The sequence below is a fragment of the Emydura macquarii genome, unplaced genomic scaffold (genome assembly GCF_026122565.2).
Source record: "Emydura macquarii macquarii isolate MOO-44397 ecotype Brisbane River unplaced genomic scaffold, CSIRO-AGI_Emac_v2 contig_2481, whole genome shotgun sequence".
Lineage (NCBI taxonomy): Eukaryota > Metazoa > Chordata > Testudines > Chelidae > Emydura > Emydura macquarii.
The window spans coordinates 134332-149328 of NW_027132618.1; the positions used below are offsets into that span (position 1 = coordinate 134332).

The window sequence follows — 14997 nt, forward strand, 5'->3', positions numbered from 1 at the left end:
AAGGATGCTTGCTTTTATATTATCATACACCCATTTCATTAACCAGTTTATTCGGTTTACAGCCGGTACGGAACATTAGCAATATACGGTACTACCCTTTGGCCTCTCCACTGCACTGCAAATCTTTTCCAAAATACTTTTGATGGTCGCAGCATACCTATGACACCTAGGGGTGATAATTTTTCTGTACCTAGCAGATTGCCTTCTCCAAAATCCAATCTATGCAGAGGCAAAATAGAATACACGGAGAACTATAGATATTTTCCAAGGACTAGGCCTGCAGATAGATTACCAAAAATCAGTCACAGTACCAACTCAAACCCTAGAGTTTATAGGAGCACAACTCGACTCAATAAGGGTTAAAGCAATACTACCAACTCAAAGATTCCATACAATATTGAACTTTATTCTAGAAATCAAAACCAGTCCTTATATTAAAGCCCTCACCTGCCTCCAGCTGCTGGGCCATATGGCAGCCACCACCTTCATGGTACAATACGCCAGGCTGCACAGGAGAGGCCTCCAAGGATGGCTACGTTCATTCCAAAGAGTCTTCATTCCAAAGAGACACAGAGTGAGCAGACAACTAACAGTCCTTCCAATAATCAAAGACTCTCTAGACTGGTAGATGAACCCGAACAACTTGTGCAGAGGCATACCATTCCAAAAACGTATACCATCAATTATAGTTACAACTGATGCCTCATTGATAGGCTGGGGTGCACACATGTCCCAGGGTCAGTGGATTCCATCAGAAACCCAATTACACATCAATTTGCTCAAAATGAGAGCATTACACAAAGCATGCGCTCATTTCCTTCCACAAATAAAACACACATCAATCAAAATCATGACAGACCATGTAGCCTGAATGTTTTACATAAACAGAGAAGGGGCACCCGGTCTCACTCACTATGCACCAAGGTGATAAAACTCTGGAACTGGTGCATAAACCACAATATAGACGTATCCCCCTCATACTGCCCAGGACACATTAATACAACAGTGGACGTGCTGAGCAGGAAATTTGGGCTAGAGCATAAGTGGGAGATCAATGACAGTCCTACATGACATTTTTCAACACTGGGGCACACCATCCATAGACCTGTTCGCGACAAGAATGAATTGCAAATGCAATCAGTTTTGCTCCAGAGCAGGACAGGGACACCAATCTCTAGGAGATGCCTTCTTACTCAAATGGAAAGGGACACTACTATACGCATTCCCACCACTCCCTCTCCTATCACAGGTAGTAAACAAGATATGCTGGGACCATTCCTCGATCATTCTTATAGCACCAGCATGGCCCAGACAGCTGTGGTACCCATACCTAATGAAAATATCCATTCAGATCCCAATAAGGCTTCCGACGGGGAGACACCTCTTATCACAGAATGAGGGTGGGACAATTCACCCCAAGCTGGACATGCTTCATTTGACAGCCTGGAGACTCCTTGGTTCCACCCAATAGAGAGAATGTGCTCGAGACAGGTACGAAATGTATTATTTAACAACAGAAAGCCATCCACTTGCAAAACATATCTGCAAAAATGGAAAAGATTTAATATATGGTGTCAAACTAAAACTATTCCCATGGTTTTGGCACCTCTACCACAGGTGCTCGAATACCTATTAGGACTAAAAACCGCCGGTTTATCCATGAGTTTGATCAGGGTACACCTTGTGGCCATTAGCACATTCCATCAAAACAGAGAATCATCACCCATTTTCTCACACCCTACCATGAAACGTTTCTTGGCAGGTCTTCAAAACCTATACCCAGAAATACATGAACCCACACCAGCCTGGAACCTAAATATTGTGTTAAACATCCTCACACATCCCCCTTTCGAGCCCCTAGCCACATGCTCACTCCTTCATCTCTCAATGAAGGTAGCATTTCTAGTTGCCATTACATCTGCAAAAAGAGTAGGTGAGATAGGAGCCCTTATGGCACACTCACCCCATACTATTTTTTGCAAAGACAATGTTACTATGAGAACCCATCTGAAATTTTTACCAACAATATCCTCTTCTTTTCATGTGAACCAGGCCATATATATGCCAACATTTTATCCTAAACCTCACAAGGACCAATTAGAGGTTAGATGGCACCCATTAGATGTATGAAGAGCACTATTATTCTACCTCAACAGACCCAAAGTGTTTAGCAAATCACCGAGACTATTCGTCTCTACAACAGAACGCTCAAAAGGCACCTCAATATCCACCCGAAGACTATCCAGATGGATATCAGGATGTATACAGCTATGTTACAAACCATCAGGGACAAAGCCACCAGTCCGTATCAAAACTCACTCTACTAGCGCAATGGCAACTTCCGTTGCCTTCCTCAACAACGTTCCCATATCTGAAATATGTAGGGTGGCCACTTGGGCTTCCAAACACTCATTTATAAATCAGTACACGATCATGACTAATGCAAATATGGACACTCAGTTAGGGTCCACAATATTAACATCAGTTACCGGGAGTACGCCGAAGTTCCCCCCGCCAGGGGTGGGATACTGCTCTACAGTCACCTGTAGTGGAGCACCCACAGGGATATCACTCGAAGAAGAAGAGAAAGTACTCAACTCATGCAGTAATCGAGGTTCTTTGAAATGTGCGTCCCTGTGGGTGCTCCACTACTCCCCGTCCTTCCCTCTACTTCAGAGTTTGTATATTTCTCCACTGTAGTGAAGGAACTGAGGGGGTTGGGCTGTGTGAGCGACAGTTTAGGGAGCCAACAGCGCTGCGAGACACCCTCCGCGCATGCGCAGCCCATACAAGCACTGCTGCAGAAATCTCTGATCGGCAACACCAGGACGCACCAACACCTGAAGTGGAGCACCCACAGGGGGATACACACGAAGAATCTCGGTTACTACATGAGGTAAATAACTTTCTCTTCTGTCAATCTACAAAGATATCATCTTCTTGTTTTGTGTTACATCTTCTCTTGATCTGTTTTTTCCTCCTTCCTGCAGCCCCTGAAACTATTAATTACACACTTACTACACCTCATGTGATGTCTCACCATCTCAGTTCTAGCAAATCTAAAAAGGTTTAGAAGTGCATTTTGCGTGACTATGCGCTGGTAGGTGCAGACATTTGACATTGTCTAGAACAGGAGAGTCCCTAGAGCCAGTCATGATTTTGGAACTTTCTGGGTCCAGTCAGTACCAGGAAGGGAAAGTGTAAAGCTCTGCAAAAGGAAAAATAATGTTAAGAAAGTTTGCATGAAGTTTTAGTATTTTACTGTTTGTTTTTTAACGTTTGGGTTTCTTTCAAGTTTTGGGCAGAGGTTGAGGTCAGGCTATTAAAATAATCTATCATGATAAAAAGAAGTCATAGCCATTATCTCTGTGGCACATTGCTAAATCTTGGGACAGGTGTGCAATTAAACTTTACCACCTCTGCACCTTCAATGGCATAAAAAGAAGACTCCCTAAACAGAGGGAACCTACCCTGTTCAAAGAATCAAAGGTTAAGCTCATAAGAAACTGGGTATATCGCCTGAACTTAAATTCTTTCCTCTGACCTGTTTTTGCAGCACCTCCACCACTTCCACCAAAAAACATTCCAGCTACACCACCTAGGACTGCCTCTCCCTTAACTGTTGGAATAGGTAAGAATGAGGCATAATGTTTGTTAGCTCATGAAATAATATTACATAAGATCTATATATACAGTGCATAACTGGGCATGGTTCTGTAACCACTGACTCCAGAATCCCCACGGATTTCAGTGCAATTTCTGTATGTGTAATACTTACAGAATCAGGTCCACTCTGATGAAATCTGCATAATGCCATGTATTTGAACGTATTTGTATGTTTAACTCATATGCATTTTATGTTTCTTTTTTATTTCAGATGTTTTAGCATCTATTGTGTTCAAAATTATCCTCTCCCACATTTTAGTGTTGAGCCATTTTGGTAAAGAAATATGACACTAATTCTAAAGTTATATCTGAAACTGTTATCGTAGCTCTGTAAATTGGCTTTTAACTTCTATTTTGAATGGTTTTTTAAGGTTCAGTTCCTATGAAATATGGGTGCAAAACTAGTTTTCCTTTTTCTAGAACAAATCAGGGTCTGATCCTGTCATTCTTTTACCCCAAACTCCTGTTGATTTTCAGTGGGAGGTTTGGGTGCGAAGGTAGGATCTAATCTAGAATTAGTAAACCTCAATGTTGTTCATGCAAAGGTATGCCAAATAGCTATGTTAACTATAATATTAGTAAATATGTATGGTGAAAGAAATCTAGGCTATGTGGAATGCAACAGGAGTAAATGAGGTGCTTTATAGCCATATTATTCATGTTGCTAGCAGACACAAATTTATCAACTAAAATCAGAACTGTATGCTTAAATAAAGAAATGCAGTCATTGTTCTTTGAAACAGATGCATTGCATAGAGAACAATAGTTACATTACACAGCATGAGCATACAATGCAAATTTTGTATATTATTTAGTCATATAGAATTTCTGTGCAATTAACTTAGTGCTCTATTCATTAATATCTTTATTCATACTCATGTATCTTCATTTTTTCATTACTTATCTATGCGTCAGATGGGAGTTGTCTACCTGCATAAAATAGCATTCATCAACAAGAGCAAATGAAATACGAAGCCATATGTGATCATTTATTTGCCGGCTTTTGGCTTGCTGCATATTTCAGTATGCATATCAAGTACGGCAATAGGGAAAGGTCTCTTTCTAAAACTGATTATATTTTAATCCCTAAAGTACATTCTTAGTTCTTTATGACCACACAGTCAGAAGATGGTTTTCTAAAATATAAGAATATGCAATGGATGTCGATCGATGTGTCTATAGCAATTTAGATGTAGATAAATGTACCCAGCAAGGTATGTAGTCATTATAATAGTGGCGAAGTGGGTATAGCTCTGGATTCTTGGGTTCAGTCACCTTTGCCACTGACTGTGTGACTTTGTACGGGTCACTTTAACTGCTGTGTTAATGAGTTTACCCCTTGATTAAATAGGTGTAATACAACCTCACTGGGATGTGATTAGGCTTGCTTAACTTTGAGATCTCCCATAAAAGATGCTATACTGTGTAAGTGTCCAGTATACTCATCAGCATTCCACAGTAAGAGGGACAGACAAAAATTTGAGTACTAGAGGAATATATGGGGTTTAGTTCCATTGGCTGCAATATAGTTGTGTTGATGAATTCTATTTCCATATTGGTTACAAAATTAGATTTGCTCAAAAATTAACAACAAATGATGCATGATTCAGTTCATGAATAAAGCTTTTTAAAAACCCTGTATCCTGTATGCTACAGTATACTGTATGTACATTACCAGTATATTTTAAGTGTTCCAAAATAGTATATGTACATGTATAAATATATATCATGTGAATCTCAGGTTCCTGTGTTGTGTGTGCATTTTTAATATTTAATAATTCACAATATTAAGTTATTTAGACAATGTATAATGAACATTGCTAGCCAATTATATATTCAGTAGGATGTAGATCTGATGTGTAATATACAAGAAAGATATACATATAGTATATAGTGCATGCTTTTTTCCGTATGTATTTCAATCACATATGTTTTTGTACATTGTGCATAACCATGTTATGTAGATATTTTCATGCACATGAAAATATGTCCCAAATAGCTTGTAAGAAAATATGCTTTTTAAATATCTCTGCTGGGATATAGCTGACTTTGCAAGCCCCATGTAAATGTAGAGTATAGTGCGACTTCAGCTATGCCAATCGATATTGAAGTTTAAAATAAACTACTTTGACCACAGGAAGTGACCAGACAGCAACAGAGGTCAAAAGTGACAAACTACCATCAATCAATGACTTGGACAGCATTTTTGGCCCAGTATTATCCCCCAAGTCTGTTGCTGTTAACGCAGAAGATAAATGGGTCAATTTTTCTGATCAGTCCCCGGAAAACATAACTGCAGAGTTGACTTCAAGGGAAAAAGTGGTGTCCCCACCTCTGGCATCAGAAATCCCAGCTGAATCTCTAGCTGTTGAAACTTCCCGCAATGTTCCATCACCTCTCAATTTAGAAGAGGTTCAGAAGAAAATTTCTGAGCAAACCCACGTTAAAGATGATAACTTAGAATCAGCAGCATCTCCTAAAGATTTTGGGTTGGGACAGAGAGCTACACCACCTCCCCCTCCGCCACCTACCTACAGAACAGTGGTGTCATCACCTGGACCCAGCTCCAGCAGTGGCACAGGAAGCCCCAGTGGTATGTCTTATAGCTTGAGTGTGCTTCAGTGTGCCCATGAATGCCTTGCTGCAGTGTGAACACAGCCTTTTAGCTATTCTTAGTTGGCTTTTAAGCATCAGTCATTCCCTTTTGTTTGATTGTTCTGTGCCCCCAGTGGCGTATTCTTTCATCCAGTGCTCTTGTGGTCCAAGTCAAGCTTCTACCCTAGATATCATGTTTCCTTTTACCCTGTCATTGTTGAGTGTCTGACATTAGAGGGGGAGTTGTGACTCCACAAATCAGACTCCAAGATAAATCTAGACAGCTTTTCACCAAAGATCATGTTTATTGCCTTAAATAAGTACATGTGCTCAACAGTTTGGACTTCTCTCCCAGATATCCACATGTGTATTTGCAGGGCCCCAAACTGCCTATAGCCACAGTATTCAGCACAGTTGCCACCCTGCTATAATTTCCTCCAAGGACTGCAAAATGAACAAAAATAGTGAAAAAACAAATGTTTGCCAACTTTTCAGAAAACAAAACTGTGACTTTTAAGGAAGGCAGGCAACTCTTTGAAATCATTGTGTGTTCACATGAGGCACTGATAGCACGTGCTGCCAGGTCACCTTAAGGCTAAGAAAGCCAGATAAACAGAAGCCCAGCCAGATATAAGTTGTGATGCAATAAATTCAGTATAACTCTACTTCATTATCCTGAGAATGTCCTTGAGGATCCTAGATAGTGGGAGGTTGAACTAGCCTCATTTAACATTTTGATAAATGGCTTTTTAAAGTAAACACTGTAGAGTAAAACCTGGATTTGTTTGAAGTTTGCTGGTTGATTGGCTACACCAATTTAATTCTAAATTGCTTAATGTCCAGGAGATCAAATGACCTTGTTGGAGGTCAGTTTTCCCAGCATCTTTCATGTTGTTCTCAAGAGGGGTACAACTTGATCACATTATTTTTATTGACTAAAAGCCTGTTTATGTGGGGAAATTTACTGGCAGAACTATACTGGTATAATTATACTGCTGTAGTTATACCAGTACCTTTTTCCATATGGACATAGTGCCATAAGCTCTAGTGAAAGGCCTCTTGTAGCTCGGAATAAGCATGTCCACATGGGGAATTAAAGTAGTATAACTAGAGATGTATAATTATACCAATGTAGTTCTGCTGATCAACTTCCCCATGTAGACAAGCCCTAAATAAGATAGCAGTTATTGGTATTTGGAGAAAAAGAATCCCATGTTTTACACTTGGCCCTGATACTAATGTTGAACACATTATTTTGAAATTCTTTGTTTGCATTAGTGCATTTCCCACTGAAAACAGATTATTTTCTGATTACTTAATTGGGCAATGGTTTTAATTTCATGCATAGGCGGTTCTGGGGGGTGCATCACTGTAGTGTCTAAGGGCATGAAAAACCAGAGGACACTCCCAAATTAGATTTTTGCCTCCTTTTGGCATTCTTATCCTCCTGTGGCAGAATGTAACTCTCCGTGAAATCCCCAGGGTAGAGGAGAGGGTTTTCAAATGGGTTTTTAAATACTCCTGCCTAGAGGTGACCATTTCAGTGGTGGGTATAAGTGATTTTTCTGTGTTGTGTTTGTAAAGTGCTCTGGGGAGCCATCTAGATAAAAAGCTTTAGGGACCTGATCCTGCAAGGTACTGATCACACTTGATGTCTGTTGGAGTTGAGGGTGCTCAGCACTTTGTGAGAGAGGGACCTTGGGTAACTGCTGATATTTTTGTTTAACACCATTTCCTGAGTTCTGCACAATGCACAAAAATCCAGCTCTCTGCCCTGATGTGTTTGCTCTCTAAAAGTAGGCACCCAGAAGATGGAGCACAATGGAAAATTCCAAGGTGGAGGTATCACCCGTAATAATTATAAACACCTTATAAACACTGCAGAAGAATTGGATTTTTAGGATGGATTTCAATGAAGAGGGTTGTGGCTTGGGAGGCTGGGATAAAAAGGACGTTCCACACATAGAGGGGCAGCAGGAACATACTGTGTAGATGGGAGTGAGAGAAACTTAAAACCATTGTCATTTAACAGTACCCAGTGATGACCATGCTACTATGGGGTAAGGGGGAGTTCTGAACATGCTGTGCATATGGCCATTAAATGATGTCTCCCTTAATTTTGCTGTATTTTTTATGATCCATCCTCTTTCCCCGATAGCTGTGTGTTGGCTTTTTTGTGTATGTTTAACGGACCACTGATCTTGTAGCATGTGATCAGTCAGCATGTCTGATCTACTTGATAATGCTGATGTGTGAAGCCACCCTAAAATGTGGGATGCAGAATGCTTTGTGTGACTTTTTAAAGGGCCAGCAGTTGGAAAGGTCACCATTGGTGGAGGGCGAGTTTGGCAGTTTGGGTTTGTATAAATCCATTCCCTATTCATTTCAGCCACATCCTTCTGTCCTTCCACCAGCTATTTGTGTTCTCCTGACCTGTGCTATAATAAGTACCTCTCCAAACTCTGAACAGGCATTTTTCTCCTGTTCCTATCCTTTGGTGATATTCCTTTCAGGCTTACCTGGTCTGCTAGGCTCTGGCTAACTGTCCATTCCGGTTCCACTTGTTTCAGATGACCTCAGGTCAGAGCTGTCCCTGAATATGATGTTGTCTTATTCCTGGGAACCCCTGAAAGCTCTGGGATTTGAACACAGCAGCAGAGACTGCTGGTTCTGCTCAAACACCAAAATGGAAGCCTGTTGGGGTTCATAAGAGGAAAAGATGGAGAGGTCCTTGTCTCATCCATCTAAATCTTTAAACAAAAGGGGAAGGGATTTGGCTTCTTTGTTCCTTATTTGAGGCTGATTATTAGGTTGCTTCTTTTTGTTCCAAATTAGCGGGCTAATCTCTAATTTTTAATCTTTGCAGTAGCTCGTTGAGGAAACACACACACACACTCACCCATGTCTGTTACGCACATATATTTTAGTTTCTGCTTATGCTTTTTTACTTTTAAGTAAAGTAATGTGAGTTGGATATATTCTAGTGCTATACAATAGTTTGATGGCAGAACATTTTTTTAAAGGCAAAGAATTCTGTAGCTCTGCACCTACAATTGGATTTTGTAGATGTTTGATTACATTCAATTACATGTTGATTCTGCAGCAGAATTCCATTACACTTGATGCAGAAAGTGGTATAGAAGCACAGTGGAATTCAAGGAATCCTGAATATGTTTCAAGAATAAATACCATTAATTTTAAAATTCTAATATCTAGAACATTAACAGTTGTTGCTTCTCTAACTACTTAAGACATTAATATGGATAAATACAAGTTATAATCCTGCCCCCTTGGAATTCTTGCAGTCCTGTTAGATTATTTCCATTGAATAATCCCCTTCTTGTAGGGCAAGAAGTTCATTATGGGCTGAAGTAGAAAATTTTCAAACCCAGGTGACTCAAGTTAGTTTCCTAAATCCAATTTTAGGCTCCTAAATAGAAGAGGCTTGATTTTCTAAATTGCAAAAATTGGTGCCTAAGATTTTAATAAATCAGAACCTAACTTTTGACCCAAAATTTTGTGTAATATAGGGGCAGATTTTTTTCTATAAATTTCATTTTCAAACTTCATATTTTCAGATTAACAAAGTGTTAGATTCTTAAGGTAACTGATTCTATTTTAAATGGAAAAATGAAACACTAAGCACACTATCCTAATATATAGTTAGAACAATAGTCATTACGTTGCCAAACAGAATGTGCTTTCAAGTATTCTTTAAAACTCCTTAACAAATGAGTTTGCACATTGCTCCTGTAAGTCCAAATTTATGTATCCTTACTCTTATGTCTCCTCTAATTAGAGGTATTGGTAAATCTTAGTTTAGGGGTTGAAGGAGTTTTAAAGATATTTTTGTGCAATATTATTGCTGAACTTATCCTGGTATGTTAAATTTTCTTAGTTACATCAAAATAGTATGTCAAGCATTCTGTTAACTACCCCATCTCATTCCTTTTCATTAAGTTGCGGCAAGTCTTATTTTCACAGCAAGGTGACAGTCTTCAGTGACAAAATAAAGCATCTGAGCTTCGCAGTTAGTTACTTAAAATTTGACTTTTATGGTAACTATATATTTTTTTTTTAAATAATTTTCTTCAATGGATTCTTTGGGCTCCAAAGACATCTTATAACTTTCTGCCCTTTCCCCATTTCAATCCTCATTCTTGTTTAATGATTGGATGCCATCTTACAATAATATGCAATGAAATTAAAATCAAAAGAATTGTGTAAGGTTTGTCCCCATCACTGTAAACTACTTCTGCCAAGGACTCTGGGTTTTTTAAATATTCATGTATTCACGGAGAGTCAGTTATCTTAAATGTCATTTTTGTTAACCTCTGTATCAGCTGCATAACCAGGATTTGATAGCTTCACTGTAATTTTGTAACAAAGATCATAAAAAAAAGGAATAGATCCAAAGTAAAACTTGAACATATCATGTATTCAGCATCAAGAATTGCTCCCAATCTTACAAACCCTTACTGCTCATTATAGTGCCTACTGTAGTTATTTCAATCCTCTCAACAATACTAGCGCACTTACAATGAATTTCTCTCAATTTTTTTTCTCAATCTCTCCAGCTATAAAATAGGATAAATTCTTCCCAGACAGTTATATCCTGGCCACCATACTGGACCTTCCTGACACCCCCCCCCCCCCCCCCCCCCCCCCCCACACACACACACACAGTGCTATTGTTTGTTTAAAATGTTCAGTGAATTCTAAGAAAATCCCTCTCTCTCGTCTTGCATGTAAATCCATGAAGATCTCTGAAATAACAAATGTTTTTATGCCAGTGATAATGCTTGAGAAAAGCAGGCCCACTGTAAAGTACATATAAAATAGTCTCTTTACTACAAGAAATTTGTCAATATATGTCAATTGCTAAAAGTTTTTTCCCTCATCCTAAAACCCGGTGAATTTATAGACATTATGAATTTAAGACATTCAGAGTTAGAGAAAAGAGGCTTATACACAAATAACTAGAAGAGAAATCAGGGGCTGAGAGAAGAGAAAGTTAAACTGAAGAATATTGTAAAGCTATCAGTAGTTGCCACTCATAGGAACTCACTTCAGTTATCTCTCCAATAAACAGAAGTACAAAGATAAGTAACCACTTGCTTCCAAACTCTGTCAGCATGTAATTTACAGACATGATACTGATGTTCAAGAGAGAAGGTTTAAAACTTCTTATACTTTAAATTTAAAATTTTCACCATGAAGTATTTAGCCTCTGATTTTATGTTCAAAAAATCACACCTACATAGTCTGCATTACTGTGTGAACATGCAAATTTAGAGGTTGGTATAAAGCCAGATCAAACCAGAACTGTCATACTATAATTCCACAGCAGATAATTGAGTTTTGGGTTTTACAATGGCCTCCTTGACTATCAACTGTAACTTACTCTTCCACACTGCCATATTTATGGATTGGCTTGCAATGCGGCAGCTGTGAATGTGAGTTAGAAGTTGAAGTAGCATTTGTTTGCTTAATAGGCTGCAGTGTGCTGTGTACGGTTCAGTGTAGAGAGAGCAGTTTGAGTTTAGTCTAGTATTTACAGCCTGTGTTTATTTCAGGTTCTTCATCTCCTGCTCGTCCAGCGACTCCACTGGCTGCCTGCAGCAGCACCACCCCTCCACCTCCTCCACCTCGGCCCCCATCTCGGCCAAAACTGCCTCCAGGGAAGCCTGGAGTTGGCGATGTGGTATGTTCACCCTTTTCACAACCACTAACAAGAGAGGGAACTCAAAACGAATAAGGAATTTCATGTTTGTTTCCACTCTAAAATAAGTTAATAGAGCTGAACAAGTAATTCGTAGCAAATAAATGAGTCTGCAAATGGTTTCTGATCAATTTAGTTTTCTATAATTTATTCATCATTAGAAATTACACATGGGACAATTTCTGTGAATGATTCTTGATCTGCTGATGGCTTGCTAACAGTTCACTGAGAGTATTCAGTATGTTCAGTATATTTGTTTCAAGTGGACACAGTAGACTGTGTCTGTTCCCTGATTTTAGGGTGACCAGATAACAAGTGAGAAAAATGGGGCCAGGGGGCAAGGGATAATAGGCACCTACATAAGAAAAAGCTTTGAATATTGGGACTGTCCCTATAAAATCGGGACATCTGGTCACCTTACCTGATTTGGATCAACCCTAACTCTTAGAATCAGGATTTTTTATATGAATACTCTTGTTTATGAATTGAAGATTCACTTTCCTAACACATTTTCTAACATTGTCTTAAAATATGCTGTTTGTTGAAACATTCTGGCCACTACATTTGTTCACTAGAGTACATGCAGAAACCTAACACAAAAGGGACATCAGTTCCGCAAAGTGAATGATTTTTATTTCAGTTAATATTTTTGCAAATAGTTATTTAGTCCACAAGTTAAAAACCAAGAGTGTCTTGCAGCAAAGTGTAGATTATCTTTACATTATTGAAGATGAGAAATTCATGCATATGTTTTACATGTCCTAAAACTTTAATTCAATTGAAAATCCTCAGAAATGATGTGATTATAATAGGTTGTGTCTCTTGTGCCAGAAGAAATTGTACTGTAATTCATGTTAGACTAACGCTAAGGGTTGTCTACACTTGAAAATTTTCTGAAATAACTATTCTAGAATAGCTATTTCAGTAAATTTTGAAGCATAGATAAGCCTTGTGCCCATTCAATGCTGCCTAGTTTGATGTGATTTTCTACAAACAGATGCTATTTCAGTGAATTAGCAAGCATTCTAGTTTGCATAGGACTTAAGCAAAATACTGTAAGAGTGATACTAAGCATCTTGTCATAGGAACACTGGGAAATCCTCATTGGCTGGTGAGGAGAGGAGAGATGTGTTCTAGTCTTGATGGTATATCACACTAATAATTATCCTGCGTCCACATTTTAAAATGCAATATAAGTAGGAACAAAATGCATAATTAAAATGCTATGCTTTGTAATACTGTAGAAAAGTGCTACAAACCTACTCTATATTAATGCATTGTGGAATTAAGGCCCATTCCTGAAAGCACTCTGCATATAGAATTCTTTCTTCTATTTAGAACTCTACCAGCCAGTGGGAGTTTTGCCTGCAGAGGTATTCCAGGATCATGCCCTGAAATAATAATTTTTTATTTCTTTGGATTTATACATACATATTTTCATCACAGTGGGTTGGCTCCGTTAGGACTTAATGATCACTTAGTGCTTCAAGTGGGTTTGCACAAGATTTAATGCGTGTGAATCCAACCGCAACTGGAAACTCATGAAATACTTACTTCGTGTGGTATTTACCCATAACATACCATCCGTCATGTGTTTTCTGGTCTTAAATTGCCATCTCATAGTTACATAGCGTTGCGGGGTCAGAAGTCTCTCTCTCCTGTTTGTTTTAAAACTTTATAGCACTGCAAAGTTTTTGAAAATTGTAAAAATACATTGTTTATGTAGCTTGAGAGGAGAAAACAGACTGAGACTTGCAAGACAATATTTATCACCCATTTTTCTAGACCCTACTTTCTCAAAAGCCCCATTAGTATTAAAGGTGTGAGAACCATTAAGACCTATATTACTCACTGTGGGTGACACAAGGATGCCAGAAAATGATATTAAGATAGATAAAAGCCTTATGTTTGTGTTCAAAGGCATCACATTATATTTGGTGTAAATGTTACAGTATGTATATTTTTAATCTTGCGCTATTTTGTGTTTTTCTACAGTCCAGGCCTTTTAGCCCTCCTATTCACTCATCCAGTCCTCCTCCGGTAGCACCTTTAGCCCGTGCTGAAAGTACTTCTTCCATATCATCCACCAATTCCTTGAGTGCAGCCACTACTCCCACAGTTGGTAAAAACCACAGGTTTTTTGTAATCTTTTATAGAGTTGAATGGCTTTTTTTTAAAACCTTGAGTTCCTGAAACCCTCTACTTTGTTATATCACTTTCTAAATTTTTGCTTTCATGTTCATATTCTTTTAAAGCAGTCTAAGTGAAAAAGAGTGTAATCGAGATATGAAACATAAACTAACACTCAGGCTATACAGGAGTTTTTTTATTCTGTTGGATATAAAAATATATTAAGAGTATGGGTATTTGGTAAAAGTAGAGGATATCACCAAATGAGGTATAGTGTTAGTTTTAGCTGGTATCTGTAAACTTAGTCAAAAGAAGCATGGGGACATTTTTCTTTTGTTTGGGGGCAAGGAGGAGGGTCAGGAGGAGCCAGGACTGAAATTGGATGGTGGTATCCTGGAAACAATTATTGCTAAACCACGTTGAGTTTTCAATCTGATATTTGCCTTTAAAGTGGTAGGTAGTAAAATTTTGGGGTCTTGCAAAAGCTTTAGAAGTTTTCAAAACAATTAGGGTTTCTGACACAACTTGGAAAAATGGTGTCGTTTCCTTCTAGAGGAAACTAGGACACTCTCTTTTAAAAACTTGCTTTGCTTGATAAACAAATTCGGTAACACTCTGTGGTGTGAGAAGATAAAGACAAAAAATACTGTAAGGCTGACAGCTCCTAGGTTTGGATGCTTTTGAGTCATGACTTTCTCCCTTTAGGGCTTCTCCCTCCTCTTTCTTGAGAAAATACTCTTTTATTCTCTCGGTATCTGCCACTTTCTCATTTGCAAGGCCTTCACTCCATCTCCTCACATGGACTCTTATCTGCTGCAGACTCCAGGTCTCTTTCTCTCTCGTATTCCTTCTGTCTTCATCAAGACACCTCTGTCTTGCTTCTG

General features: G+C 38.7%; 1 protein-coding gene across 1 annotated transcript in view; it reads left to right on the forward strand.

Annotated features, from left to right (window-relative positions):
- SGIP1 (SH3GL interacting endocytic adaptor 1) overlaps nucleotides 1-14997 on the forward strand; it is a 168623-nt gene that overhangs the window by 113919 nt on the left and 39707 nt on the right. Inside the window, exons 15-18 of the mRNA XM_067563332.1 lie at nucleotides 3557-3631; nucleotides 5804-6259; nucleotides 11838-11965; nucleotides 13979-14105. Of these exons, the coding sequence (XP_067419433.1) occupies nucleotides 3557-3631; nucleotides 5804-6259; nucleotides 11838-11965; nucleotides 13979-14105 (786 nt within the window). The remainder of the gene's footprint in view (nucleotides 1-3556; nucleotides 3632-5803; nucleotides 6260-11837; nucleotides 11966-13978; nucleotides 14106-14997) is intronic.